We start from the raw sequence: 15615 nt of genomic DNA on the forward strand, positions 1-15615 counted from the left end.
CCCAAAGAGTTATTCAACAAGATGGCGATAATTATGCACACATGGCAACCGTAGTTAAATATTTTCAGAGTGACATTTGCATCGATTCTAGGAATAAATTCCGCTATGATTGAAATGGGTGTTTCATGTATACTATCTGAGTCTTGAATATTCAGTTACTGCGCCGCCTCCTGCATCAAACTATCCGTCATTCAAAATCAGCAGTTGCGCAACAATGAAGTCGTTTGTTTCTTTGAAAACTCACAGGGGGTGGTTTGAATGAGGAGGGATGGGAACCCGGAGGTGGAAGATTCTGAAGAACAAAGGACGAACGGCGTGCGACACGAGGAAACTTGAGTTTTAAGGAGGGTGGTGGGAGGGTCTTGGGGGAATCGCCATTTAAGTCTTTTTAAATGTCATGCGCCTTTCTAAAATTCCAAATTTTCCCGTGCGAAGAAGCGCCAAGGAATTTATCGTCATAGGTCACCAACAGCGGTTAGGCATGCAAACGCAAGCTAAGTAATGAATAAACTCTTTTTACATCGCAAGAGAAACTTTATAGAAATAAATGATACCTCTTCGTTGTGATGTTAACTTACTTTTACCAATTAATTGACTCCCACCCGTTAACACAATTCAGTAAAACGTGTCTGTAAATTGCAAAGTGTAAATTGTAAAGCTCAGTTTTCCATATAAAACGCATTCTTGAGTTTTCCCTTCACCAAGTTTTCTTCTCTGAACTTCCTCTTAAGGTAATTCCATTGAAATGTTTGCCATTTAATTTACTTAATAATGAATTTTTTTAATGAATAACTTCCCTCTTCATCCAAGCGCTTGAATTGGCGTATAACAACACAATCGTGGAAAAAATTTGGTACGAAACTTGTACTGAGTCATTTAATAGCTACAGGTTGTGAACTGTTTTGCATTTAATAGAGTCGTTACTATACCTCATCAGAAAATTTCTCTTGGACTATTAACACAATATGTACTCTGTTTTGATGTTTATACTAAATAGTGCCAAACATTTATGAATGTGATCTTGAAGACATTTAAACATCATTAGGGAAAATAAGAACAGAAAGGGTACACTATTTCTACAACCAAATCACGTTACTGTTTATGTTATACACTTAGTCCATATAAATCCTTGTTGCTGTCACACCCCCAAATATTCGATGTCAGCAACTTGGCAACATTTTTAGCTCCACTTGAGCGAGAAACGCCTATGCTGTAGGCCTTATCTGTAATTATGGATCCTGCGACACAATCCGCAACGTAGGTATGGCCGCGCGGATAGCAAGGCCAAGACACTTTGCGGTACCAGAGGCTTGCTTTCGCTAATTATAATTCGAAGTCGTTGCGAGTGCCTTGAATGCGCTGGACAAAGTTCTAACTCGCTGCCCTACACTTTATACCCGGCAATACGGAAATCATTACTGACAGAAAAGAATGGCTTTAAAATCACTCTCGCATTGAACAATGCGTCTACCTTATGAGCGTGGTGACTGTGCACAAGGCAGTGCGGTCCACAATTGTGAACATTTATTTCATTCAAATAAAACGTTTTGGAGTTTTTCTATCGATCGAAACGAAAAGGAAGGTCAGTGGGCATAAATTAGTCTTTCCTTTCGCGGATCTGACCTTTCAAGAGTGTGCCGTCCTTGGGAATAATCCATTAAATGGCTGCGTTCCTTTCCATGCCCAGCTCTTGAAGAGGAGGAATATGCAACCATTTCCTTTCCATAATTCCCACTGTCATTTACTTATCACTTACAAATTTAACCTAATAAAAAATCAACCCCAATAATTAGAGTTGCATGCCTGATTTCCAAAAATGCCAACTGACCTGCAAAATATAATCCATTAAATATCTTTTCTTTTCTTCTTGGAAATTTTAAATACTTTATTCAGAAGAAAGTAACCAATTTATTATTGGAGTTTCATTATTTCGCAGAAAACAACATGCCCACGCTATTGGTTTTTCTTAATATGTGCACTGGAAAAGAAAATGGCTCTATGTAATCCCATTTTCCATTGTAGTAATGATTGCTCGTTAAAGCTTGCCTCAATTAATTTATTATATTCTGATATTTTTAATTACACCTATAGTCATTAAGTCATACAGAGAAATACAGTGCCATGGTGTTTACGGAGTCGCATGCAGAATGATAATTAATATAATTTCAGATAGTTCAGATGATAGATATCGGATATAATTGTAGTTGCATCATGTGATCCCCTAGTTCATTGACTGACTTAAATAAAATAAATCTTATACAAATAGCTAATTTTAAATATAATGAATTAATTTAATTAGCAAGACAACTACTGAATATGATCTTGCACGCTGTGTGTGTACAAAAATTTAGTAAAAAGCTAAAACTTTATGGTTAAAAGCTAGCTTTCGGATAATTTAAGAAACTTGGAAAGCTGAGAAAATACTATATTTCATTGGCAGTTTTTAATTTTCTTAAATTTACTAATTCCTAATTTACTTAAAAAGGTACAGTTGACGAAGTATGTGAGGTTTATTTAAATAGCAAATTGCAGTGAAAGAAAGCGGACAAAGTACCCTATACAGTGAAATATCTAGGACTCTGTAAAAGCTGATTAATATCTTAATTAACATCTCCACATAACTTAACGAAATATAAATAATTGAAATGAAAGAAAGCAGTAACGTGAATTGAAAACTGGTTCTCAGCATTTTGACATTCTTTATGAGTTTTCAACGCATAACTCATATTATTCGCGATTGCATTATTTGATCAAGCAATAATTGAAGCCGACAGACCCACTAGAAGGGTAATTGCAGCAAATCCATTCGACTATTGCCAAATCGATCGAGTGAACAAATTACTTAAAAACCACTGCTATAAAGACATAAATACACATGTTAGGCATAAATAAGCTATAGAATCTAAACATATACCTAAAGCAAACTTTCTCATAACATTTTGCAAACAAATATGCATATACAGTTGAAATAATTAACATAAATAAAATCAAGGAATTTCGCAGCTGACTTATTATTATAGCAGCTGAATTGTTTTAATAAATACTTAACAAGCATATAAGGGGATGGATTCTACATCAAAGTTTTGAACGATGAGTTCCATATTCCAACGAGTACGAATAAGTACTCTTTTCAAGTGAAATTGTTCTTATAGACGAAAATACCTGAGCACACCGGGACAACCTTTTGTATTTTTTGCGGACACAATCATCATCAACTAGGTCTCCGCTTAAAAAAAAAGAAAACAAATTTGCGAATTCATTTGCATTCTTCCGCGTTTCATCGCGGCTTAAACCGTGACAAATTGGAATGGGAAAAGTTTGCGGTCTCGTTCTCGTAGCTGATGTCGTGCGTAAAAACGTCTTGGGAGCCCTCCTGACGTCTTCCTCCTGAGTCTCTAGTTAAGTTAAGTGGGACAATGAACGCCTCAAGGGAGGGGAGGGGTCCGCAGATTGAGTGGCAGTGGTTGTCCCGTCCATTCGTTGTTGGCGCGTGAGACAGCCTCGTGAGGACATATTGCCAGAAAGCGCTGTGGCGAACAATGGGCATCATTCGTGGTGCAGTGGAGTGACGTCATCCCGCACCCACGCTCCAAGGTTGACCAGCATGGGAGAGGAAACGCATTGTCTCGAGAAATGCTGCGAGCGCATAAGGAAGGCGATGGAATGATGAGGTGCTCTATGCCTCGCTACTCACACCAACGGACCAAAGCTACACGTTAAAAAAAAATTCTCGGGATGGGGCAATGGAATCTTCTTGACTTCACTTCCGACGGGGTTTGGCTTTCAATTTCTGCCAAAGTTTCGATGGAATAGTTCCCTAACCTTCTCTTTGGTTCGGATCCCGGATATTCAGGTGACGGGGTTTCAAATCATCTTAGGCCGGTTGTGATTGCTGCATCACGATATGATTTTTCCCGGGATATTTTAGAAAAGCGTTAATTTTTCCGGTGTGAAATACGAATAATTGTCGGCAATGGTCGACGATACAAAACCAGGATTTTTCCAAAATAACAGCGTAATATTTAAACGCCGAATACGTTTGGAAATAGATCGGGAGTGATGCGTCATCATAATACGCACTTGTGAAATCGTTGAAATCACTTTCACTGTGATCGGCCAAAAAATTAGAAGTGCCTGCGTCATGTTTTTTCACATCATTTTGCGCTGCATTATTTTCTAAAAGTGAATTCCCCTCAAGTCGCTCATGCCAATTGATAGTCAAATCAGAGTGGTCAGTAGTGCACCGAATTCTTAACCCCTGATTATCGGCTTAAGTTGATGACGAGGTTTGAGAATTGTTGTAGATGTATTTTTTAGAGAATATTTTTTTGTGGAGTGCCTTCATTTCGCTACTATTATGTTCGCTAGGGATTTCTTCTATTGTTCTGCAAATCTACTTCGATACTTCTGAGCACTTCAACAACCATGCATCTCGAAAAGTCGATCTATACAGGAGGTTCATTTTGGATGACACGGAGTGCAATTACGTTTTCCCATCGTCGTGCATGCACAGCACAGATTGAAAAGAGGAAACAAAGAAGCGATCAAGTCTCGTGGGACAGCAGCCCCAAAGAATCTGCGTCCCTCACTCTCCCACGGGAAATTAAAATATTTAGAGATTACGCAGCGCATGGCTTTTTATAAAGGACTCCCGTGCGAGACGGTATGTCAATTGAGCGTGGCAGCAAACCGTGAAAAAAGAGAGAGTGTAATACGAAGCCGTACTGCGTCACCAAATGGCCAATTGCTCCGGAGGAATTTCGCCTTGGAATGGGCTCTGGACCCCACATTCTGGACCTCAATGAGGAGAATAGAGTGCTCAATAGGCCAAAGTGTGGTCGCTATTTCTATTCTTCCTTATGCTGATTGAGGGACAGATATAATGGGAAATAGTGACAGTTCAAATAAACTCTTGCATTCTCAGTTTTACTAATGTAACAGGCGTTTCATCAAAAATTACAAATTTTGAAGACAGGATTTTTCCGGGAAATTAATTCTAATCAAAGTTCACTCACAACATTACATAAATTTTATTTTGCTCATGCCTAAAAGTATGAATGTTACATGTATCTCGTATTTATCTGACAAGGAACTCACTTTTATCTTATTCAGATTGCCATCCTTCATACAACAATGACTACCTGTGGCGGAAATTCAGTATTTATTAGGTGAATATTTTTGTTACGAATATTGGGGTTTAATTTTTTTGAGATAAAACTGAGAGGCAAAGTTTCTTGCTTCATTACCCGTTAGCCACAACAGCTAAAGCGGACAAAATCCTCATTGTTTCATTGAATCTAATGCCAGAGGGATTACGTGGCCCTCAGCATTTGGAAACAGTCTTAAGTGAAGACATGGGGTCTCTCAACTTTCTGTTTTCCGTGAAATCGATTTCCTAACTAATGGCTTTCCAATTTTTCCTCACTTCAACCAAAACATAAAGTTACATGCGTGAATGCTCACCAGTTACCGTGACAAACAAATATGCAATCAAATGGCAGCTTTTCAAGGCAATCAGTGAAACTTGGAGTTTCATCATATTTACTTCAAAGCCACATAAATATTTTAAAAAAGAGGAAATGATTTTGATATTCAAGCCTGATTCCCAGTCTTGCTTCATTAAATCCAGCTGAATTTTACATTTCAAAATGTTTTTTAACTAAATGATGTCCCAGTAAAAATAAATAATCCGAAAAAATGTTCTTATCGGAAAAAATTGAGTAGTTCCAATTTTCCCGTCAACAGAGACATTTGTCCCCGCCCAAGTTCTCATGTGGTCAAGATTGAACCAGTTCACTTTCCACGAACAACAGCTTCACAAATGGAACTTGATGGAGGAGAACGTACGTTCAAAAACCCACCCAGGCGGGATTCGGACCCAAGACTTATCAGGCACAAACACCACCCCGGTCGGATATGGGAGAAATGCCACCAAACATCAATCGTCGGAGGAACGATGATGGAGGAAAGATGAGTAGGAAGGGAAGGAGAGGCTGGCACCCAGGCCCTAGAGGCACGAGTTAGAACGGGATCCTCGCACGAATGTAGGTTTTATTTTCATGAAAGTTCGTGGTATGAGGCTTTTATCTGCTGCCCATTGGTATTCCTGCATCGAAATGCGAAATGGTTTGAGAGGGTGGATGGTCGAGTGAGTGTGACCACGGAGGAGTCGCGCCATCGCCGCTTCAGAAAACGAGTGGGGGTGAGGGGGGGAAGGGTGGGGGTAGTTGGGAGGGGGTTGTTGGCGCCATGGCAACAGAACTTTCTCTCGGTCACGTGGGTTTGTGCCGGCTGGACAAGCGCCGACGTGCTGGGGCAACGGTTTTCGATCGGGCCTCGGACCGCATCCACTTGGAGAGGTTACAAACCAATTTCACCCAAAGACAGTTTTGGAACACTGCGCATCCGTATTCGTTGCCGCCGCTTGTTAGAGATTATAAAGCCCTCAATGGAGGAAATCAATATTTGAGTTGCATTTCAGCTGGCAATGGTCCAACATGACAGTCGCACGTATTTACTCCTATTAAGGGCAATATTATAGTCGTTTATATGACATAATTTGTATTCACACGGCATTTGCGAGTAATACCTATATCCATAGTAGGGTCTTTTCTTTTACATTATGGTGATAATTTTCACATAAGTCCTTATTTTAAAAATATTGAAAACTGCCACAAGGTGTAAGGGAATTTCGGGGGGGAATTAATGTTACTTCAACATTCATTTCTGTTGCAAGTGGACACCCAAGGGTTGACTGACTAATGGATACCATAAAATACTAGTACTTAAAGTGACTGGATTTCACTTTTGCTGCTGGTCTTCTTTGATTTAATAATATGCTATAATTACAGATGTCATAATTTGCTAAACGTTTTGCTATCTAAGCCTTTACACGTGGAAATTCGTCACTCGTCAAAATATTTCCCCCGAAAATAACGGAAAATGTGGGCACATAAATGGTATCAAGCATATAAAATAATTTAGAAGCTGAGAGTTCGATTCATGATGATGGCAGCGTAAGCATTTATGATGATAATAACAACGGATAGCATGAAAACTCATATACATTTAAACTCAAGTCAGGAAGAAAATACTTAACCGATCGTATCTCTCTTCACGAGAGCGAGTGAGGCAATCATTTTCAGCGGAAATAGCTGTCAATTTTAGGAAAAAGCAGGCCAAAATTAGGATGAACTTTTTTCACCCCATAATAAATGGTTTATTTCAATGGACTGTTTTACAATCTACTCTATCGAAAATGGGCATGATGTATTTAAAAAACGCGCTTGGATTCTAGTCTGTTCTTAGAATTTATTTCCATTCGGATTTCTAATGATCAGCCGATATACTCAGTCAAACGGAACATATTACAATAATTTATCTCACTTAAAAATTAAGAGTAGGGTGCAGCAAATTCATCATTAATACCACATGATTAAACGATAACCACAATGACTCATTTACCTGTGCTCCGCCTTAACTGACTAAATATTCAAAGCAAAAATAAATATTTTGAGAAATTCTTTTGACCAATGAATAACAATGGTATTTTTTTATTACATCGGATAACTATGAATAAATATGGTATGATAATAACTCCAAATCAAAAAGCGATGCTGTTTATTGTTCCCATTTTATATCCGTGTATCTAGAAGATATTTGTTGAGCAATCGCAGTTTAAGTGAAGTTCTGTCCCTACAAGTGCTCTTCAAATTATTTTTTACGTCGACTACGCGATTCAACATATTTCAAGACCTCCAAATTATTTGGAAATATAAGTCTACCCTTGATGCATATCAACCTCATGAATGCGAAAATTACACACAAAGCATCGCATCCTCCACAGTTTTTGCGCAAATCGCACAAATTTATAACTATTGGCAACACTACGTACGATATATACATTTTTAATATATCGCATAAACTGCAAGTTTGGAACAGAGTGAAATGTTCCATAGGAATGTGAAGGAAATGATAAAAGAAAATTTGGGATGTTTGGTTGATGTGCGACTACTGCTGGATGATTCGTCGTGATCACACAGAAATGCTCCACAAAGAGAAAAGCAGCGAGTATGACATGATTATCAAATACTATGATACCACGGTGTGAAAGAAGCTAGTGAATTTTGGATCCCACATTCCTAGCATTCCTTGCAACCGTGGAGCAGAGAAAGCGTTTGAATAAAATATTATATATAAACAAAGAACTCTTTGTGTGAAGCTCAAATTTAATAAAGGCAATTTACTACCCCTGGATAATAAATCATGTACCTACCTAAAAATACGTTCTAAATATATTCATTTAACTCATCGGCCCTTCTTAAAAACTAAAATATTTTATAATACTGATGTCTGCCTTCTTGATCACATATTTCACTGCCCATAATGACAGCCAAAATATTTGATAGTGAAGGATGTCTCTTCTGAACATTTCAATCGAACTATCAATCCACGATGAATTTTAAAAGGCTTATCTACCTGAAAACCAAAAACGTCGCAATTAGTACAGACAAAAGTTACAAAAAGTTATATAAATACTTCATAATTCGCTCTTAGCATAGAGAGGTAGTCGTTGATTATTTCTTACGTGCGTGAAGAGACTGATTCCAACTCGACGCGAGACGTTCCATGATTTCGTGTCGTCACCTCGTGTCGCGTGCCATCAGGCCCGTCTCACTCCCAAGGCTCGCAATGCAATGGACCGATAATACTAATATGTACTATGATTCCACTCTCCTCCTCTTTCTGAAACTCCACTTCTCAACACTGAAACACTTGTTTTTAATGGGGGGAACGAGGTCAACTCCCAACACTCACTTCCAACAGCTCTTTTAATTATAAGCGAGACGTTCCATGATTTCGTGTCGTCACCTCGTGTCGCGTGCCATCAGGCCCGTCTCACTCCCAAGGCTCGCAATGCAATGGACCGATAATACTAATATGTACTATGATTCCACTCTCCTCCTCTTTCTGAAACTCCACTTCTCAACACTGAAACACTTGTTTTTAATGGGGGGAACGAGGTCAACTCCCAACACTCACTTCCAACAGCTCTTTTAATTATAAACTCGTATGGCTTTGGCACACATCTCCAGAGCGTAAACGTTCTTAATGAGACGAAAGATTGAATAGCTACGAAGCTCAAAATCAGAAAAAAGCCCACAATATTCGTATTTAAAGAATATTATTCCAAATAGAAATCAATATTAATGGAAAAAACAACTGAGTTACATACCTAATACCTGTACGTGAATCATTTTTGACCCCCAAATTAAAATTTTTTACGCATTGTTCAATGAATTATCCTTTTCAAGAATAATATTCCCCCGACTTTCACCTAGATTTTGATTGAGACTAATCTGATTTTTCTGGCCAAAGTCATCAGGAAGGATTCATTCCAACGAAGAAAATCCACTGCAGGTCGAGCACTACCCATAAAATTTATTTGAACTAATATTTTGCGGTCTATTCCACGCAATTCAAATTTGACTGTAGCATGGTGCCCACATGCCATCCCGAATACACCCAGGGAGAACTAATCATGGAAGTTGTTATAGAGAAAATTGTCGTTGCCTTAGACCCAACTGTCACTTGCATTTGAGTGTAAGCACGTGCGTCCAAATTTGTTTCCTCCAGCCATCGAATTAATATTTTTATAAAACATGATTATAATAACGGCAACTTGTTCTGCGCCAGTAAATCAGCTGACAATTTTTTTATTCTCCAACCTCTGCAGGTAATGGCATTTTCAAAGAATATAATCTCTGTTTTGGAGCACTTTTTCACCGCGGACGATTTGTACCAGTTTAAAAATCCAAATACAATATAAAATCTAATAACCAATGGTAAAACTTATCAACAGATTGGTGTATATATTAGAGTATAGCAAAACCTTTCTATGATTTTTCGCGCATTAAAGAACCTAGCAAAGGCGATGGAAATAGATGTGACGTATATTTCCTAAAAATTGCATTTGTAAAGAATACTGCTTGAATAATGCGCCAATACTTACGCTAAGTTTAGACATGAAGTCTAATGTAAGTTAAAATAAAATAGGTCTCGTGTAGCGTTGATATCCCAGCATTAGGGCGTCATTCGCACTCCACTTGGGGTGTGTAATTGGCAATGCCGAGACACACTTGCCCTCCAATGGCTAAACGTCAAGCACTCGCCTCACCACAGACTCACCTGTGTCGGAACAGCAGTGGGCTGAGTAAGAGTCACTACTGGTATGTCGCCCCGTTAATCCCATAATCCTCATTTCCAGCAAATGTGAAGGCCACTCTTAAAGAAGTTCCGTGGAATTGGGGCACTCCGAGTTAAAGCTATATCTGGAAGAAAATTCCCCAGCATTACTTCATTAATGATGAAAAAATAACACGCGGAACAACTGAAAATCTCATTTACATACGTTTAAGTTACAGAATAAGACGATAAGTAACGAAACACAGAGTTCAGAATATAAGACGGCTATTACACAGAAGAAACGAAAAACAATAATTCCGCTCTCAAATAATAACACCATTGTTAAATCACACTCTTGGCAAAATAATCTATACTACTTCAACGATGATGCGGTAGTTCATCCTTTATTCCTTCATAGGTGAATTTTTATAGTACTTACTAAAATGTAGCCATAGAACACCAGCATATTTAAAATAATTGTAAGAGTCACGCGTTTAAATCAAGAGCGTTTAAATCGACCGAGTGAGGGAGTATCAATCAATAATACAGAATTTTAGGGATTTTATGAATGAAAAATGTGAGAAAAATGATGAGTATATTTTTGAAAATAAAATATTCCTTAATTAATTGAATTTAGCATGCTACCTATAACTGATTAGCCACAAAATTGACCCAAGATGGATAAGGAGGAAGTGAGAGATGATAGACTTCAAGGAAACGCTGAGAGATAATTAACTGCAGAACGAGGTCAGATTAATTAAATTGCTTTCGAATGGCAGGAGTTAGCGTGAAGCAGGAATTCTGATGGAAATTATATAAATTAATCGGAATTAGGAGTTTCTCTCCTTGAATGTAAATATTCGAATTTTTATGTTTCATGTTTTAATTTTATGAAGTTTTGATTCGCGATGGTCCATTTTGCTACGACTATTTAACTTTTTATGGAATCCGTCACGGTAGTTTTACCGCTAAGCATTAGGCATTTGGGCAGGCCTTCATACTTTTCAAACCGTATCGCGAGCCCCTTTCATCCGCAGCCATTGTTCCAATATCTTACATCAATCGCTCATGATTCCAGAAATTGTCATTTAAAGTACTTTCAAAAATATTGCTGTTGAAATTTTACCCTTCGGTTATAATTTTCCAAAATAACTCATTTTTTACCTAATTATCTTACACAACAATGGCAGCGAGTTGAAACGGATTGTCCATGAAATACCACTGTCATTTCCTTTTTTGGTTATCTTTAAAGATAGTCCACCATTCATATGGTTACCCTTTTTGCTAATGAAAGAGTTTTAATATAACTTCCTGTCTTCAGAGAAAACCGGCAATTAAGATCTGGAGGCGCGCTCTCGTCGTTCAAACACATTTCATATATTCCAGAGAATAGAAAAGTTATTAATGATTAAAGCCTAGATTTGAGCACAAACGTGAAATTAATTCACCTTCAATGAGATTCAGGGATTGATTGAAGTTAACTGATTCATTTTAAGAGTTATTAAAATTTACGGAGATAACATCTTTCATCATCGAGGAAAAGAATGCCAACGTCAAGGGTATCTTATCCAGGGGGCTGGCTTTCCGGTATCTCAGTTTTCTGTATGATCATTCAAATAAACTAAAGGCTAAGGTCCCTTGTGAATGCATCCATGTGTGTTGCAGTGCTTTCATCGATTTATATTGGGAGTGTCATAATGTTGCTAAATGGTGTTATTTATCAAAGCAGTCGGACATTGACAAGGAGGAAAATTTAGTCAACTTTGAAGACTATTAGCGTGCATAGTGATAATATATACGTAACTGACACGGTTTAGTAAATACTTATATTGAAATACCTCAAACTTTTAGTGAAAGTGGCTTCTTGATCTTAATACAGCTCAAAAATTTTAATTGCGAATTCGTGGACACTTTTAAAGAGCCGCAGTAAAATGTCATGGCTTAAATATTTCGAAATAGTGCTGACTAAGGTCACCGACGCAAACATTTACTTTAGAGAAGGTATTTAATCTTGTCGCTGACTGCAATATCTGTTCACAAGGGTTGCGTGGTTCAATTTGGTAATGGTTCAGCGGTAATTTTTGTTCCTTGAAATTCCTCATACATAACTACTCCCATAACGTACGAAATGCTTTCCCTTTTATTCTGAGATATGTCACTACATAAAACCCGAGTACCCGGGTGAGTGCAGATTTTCATCGTTAATTTTAATTGAAGTAACTCGGTTGCCTCAGAGGAACTGCATGTAATAGTAAATAAAATCGTTGTTTTCCACTTGATTTGATTTTCAACATTTTGAGTTATTATTTAGCAAAATTTGGAAAATTACCCTTCGTGTACATGGTTTCTTTTCCGATATTACATTTTCAAATGCAAAAAGCGAGGCTTAGATGGCGAGGAGGGACTAGTCGGACGGAGTGCAGTGATGTCAGTGGAGCCTTCCGTGCGCGAGAGAGATGGTGAGATTGGCCGCCGCAATGTGACCAGACTATATGGGTCAAGGCGACGCCGCCGGCCGCCTCCCACAGTAAAGAGACAAGAGAGCATCGGGGGGCGCGAGTCAAAAGGCCTGCGGTGAAGTGCAGCGAAAGCCCACCCAATTGGCGGTGAAACGATCTCCTAATTTGGATGCAGCCATAACTCAAGAGAATCCGAAGATCGAGCCGCTTTTCTGCTACACTCAAATTGATATAGCTCCAACTCCATGCATCGACAAACCGAATAAACATTTGGACGCAGATGCTCGATATTATCATGACGATTGAAATCCCTCCAATTCTTAAGCCTAGTTTGTGCGTCGAAGTTGTCCGCTATGCCAGTCAAACATTGCACTGAACGCGAGGAGAGAGGAAGAAGCGACTTCGAGCATAAACACGTTCAGACAAGCGTCAGAGTCGACTATTGGAGCATTCAACGTCGACGTGTGAGCCACGCTTTACTAGGTATTATTCTTTGACTATCGAGGTATCTATGAGGATCAACGGGATTATTTACGGACATCTAATTTTTTTTACCAGGTAAATGGTAACTTTTCCAAAGAAAAATTATTGTTTTCAATTGTCTACCTAACCAGGCACAAGTAACGGTGGAAAAATGTTACTTATCAATGCTAAAAGCACTTAAGGTGCGAAAGAGGTTCTATTCAAGTTAGTCCAAATCAATATCATCCAGAGAAGAAGAAAAGTTGCTCAAGCGCTTCTTTGATGCTTTCAACTACCCCTTCGCAGATATACCTCCCCTTTTCCAAGCAATTTTCAGCGATTCATTATCAATTTAAATATCCGCCAATGCTTTTACTTTTAAGAAGGAAGTGACGACGACAGCATGAAGACGCTAAAAACCCTTTACATCGTCCATAGCGCACGCACAAATATATATTCGAAAGCTTACTGTTTTTTATTTTAAGTAAAACGATTTTTAAGTGAGCACATACATTTGCGTAATTGTCTCGAAAAGTTCAAAATTTTAAAAATAGATATGAAACTCCTATTTTGGTCGCAGTTAACATTAATGTAATTATAGAATGATTGCTAGAGAAATGCACCCTGACACAATGACACGACAGCACAGCCCAAGTCAGCAGCATAGAGAAGCAGGGCATCTGTTACGAAACTTGCTTCATCGTTAAGGAATCTTGTATGCTAATATTAATCTATGTCGATTCTCTAAGATATTGAGAAACGAGAAACGCAATGAGATTGGCGCCACATAGCTTGCCTGCATTCTTCCGAGATTGCTCATGTCGGTTTTCAACCTACGATATCTTCCACATTCCTCCCCACCCCACCATTACTTCCTCGATCAGACAAAAAATCTAACAGCACTTTAGCCCCATCTACGCCTCTTCATAGACATTCGCCTCAAGTAATAACCCACTTATCATAATCGGTGTGAATGACCGACCCCCTCTATCACTTCCCTAGCATTGCGAGGTTAATTTTCTTGAAAAGGGCGTTGGAGACCTGAAAAATAAATCTGGCGCTTATGTTTGCATCCCACAACACAACAAAAAATTCCCACATCTCATCGCCAGGTGGTAGAAGCAGGGCGAAAAAGAAATTTAAGCAAATTTAAAGCAGTTCATTCAATTTATAATCTAGGACATTGCGAGAAAAAAGGCCTTTATTTAGAAGAGAAAAACAGTAATGATTGGGAAGCCGTTATTTTCCCCCGATTTCTCGCAAAATATGATCGTTGTTAAATCTCTCAAAATCAAGCAGTAAAATCAAAACATAATACTTGGAATATAGATGCTAACGACTTCAGATTAATATAAATAAACATCACTCATTACGTGATTAATTCGACATGAGTGAAATATTCATTCGTCATCGAAATGGAAAGAATGTTTTAATGGCCTAAAATACCTAGAAACGTATCAAATGAATTTCAATACTTTTTCGATAATGTATAAGCTCCCTTCCAAAGATTTTCCATTGTATAACTAGGTTCGTTATCGGAGAAATAAGCATAAAACACGAATGTTTCATTAAAATTCAGTTGCCATTTGTATACTTGGTAAGAGAGATGTCACACGAATATTAGCATTGTAGAACAATGATGATGAGTGCGAATAAATCCGGGGTGAGGTTCATCCGCGCCAGCTTTCGGGTTGAAGCATAAGAGAGCCCTAATGAGTATCAAAACTCATCTTTATGGAAACGATTACGTCACTACCTCTCACTGCAACCACTTCCGGTCAAGACGAAGTAACTTGAAGAGTAATCCTCAACAGCAATGGCTCGTGTATTTCTCAAAGGGTGAAGTGGGCGGACTTTGGTTGTGGGTCTGTCGCGCCATTAGCCCTCGGCAATGATGGGCACTCTCACGAGAGGGAAACCCGGGCGAATGCAAAGGAGGGGGGTTGATATTGAGTGGGTGGGAGGGAGGGGAGGCAGCGAGCAATTCGTCCATTTGGCGAAAGTAGGCGCCGCAGGAACAGGTTGGAAGGCGCGGAGTGAGAGAGAAGTGTTTTGCTCCGCCATTTTCACACGGCACGTCCCTCACTCACCCCACTTCGGGTGCAGCGCGCGCGCGCGCCTGGATCTGTGGGCTCGATTTCGATTCGAGATCTCGAAGGTGACGCATTTGCCTATGGAATTCACATCCGCTTCGCCGTGGGGATTGGTGTAAGGGAAGACGGAGGATGAGAGCATTCACCCAAACGAGTAGTACACATAAGAGGAAAATGCGCACTTGTTACGTACTGAGAATACATACGCAAGTATTTGAACGAGAATCTTATGTACGTACTTAATGTATACAATTATAGATACATTATTTCTCTTCAACCCTCATTAGAAGCGAAGAGAAAAAGCGGCTACATCTTTCGCTACGAGCCGGTGATTTCCATTTGTGAGGTCGACATTTTTCAGGAAAATCTCAACGCCCACTTGGACTCTGATTGAAGGGCACCCTTGGTGCTCTGGA

The 15615-nt window shown here is 38.9% G+C and overlaps 2 protein-coding genes across 6 annotated transcripts in view; one reads left to right on the forward strand and one right to left on the reverse strand.

The window, feature by feature from the left end:
• Positions 1–10325, reverse strand: part of LOC124168475 — an 80474-nt gene extending 70149 nt beyond the window's left edge. For 3 of the 4 annotated variants that reach the window (XR_006866947.1, XR_006866948.1, XM_046546749.1), the window contains exon 1: positions 10189–10325. Coding sequence is in view for 1 of the 4 variants with exons in the window: in XM_046546749.1 (XP_046402705.1) it covers positions 10189–10261 (73 nt within the window). In the remaining 3 variants the exon portion in view is untranslated. Of the gene's footprint in view, positions 1–8347; positions 8479–10188 lie in introns of those variants that run through there. The other variant, XR_006866949.1, reaches the window with a different exon arrangement.
• LOC124168474 (chitin deacetylase 1) overlaps positions 1–15615 on the forward strand; it is a 64358-nt gene that overhangs the window by 1532 nt on the left and 47211 nt on the right. The gene's annotated exons all lie outside the window — the stretch shown is intronic.

Source organism: Ischnura elegans, chromosome 11 (genome assembly GCF_921293095.1).
Source record: "Ischnura elegans chromosome 11, ioIscEleg1.1, whole genome shotgun sequence".
Lineage (NCBI taxonomy): Eukaryota > Metazoa > Arthropoda > Insecta > Odonata > Coenagrionidae > Ischnura > Ischnura elegans.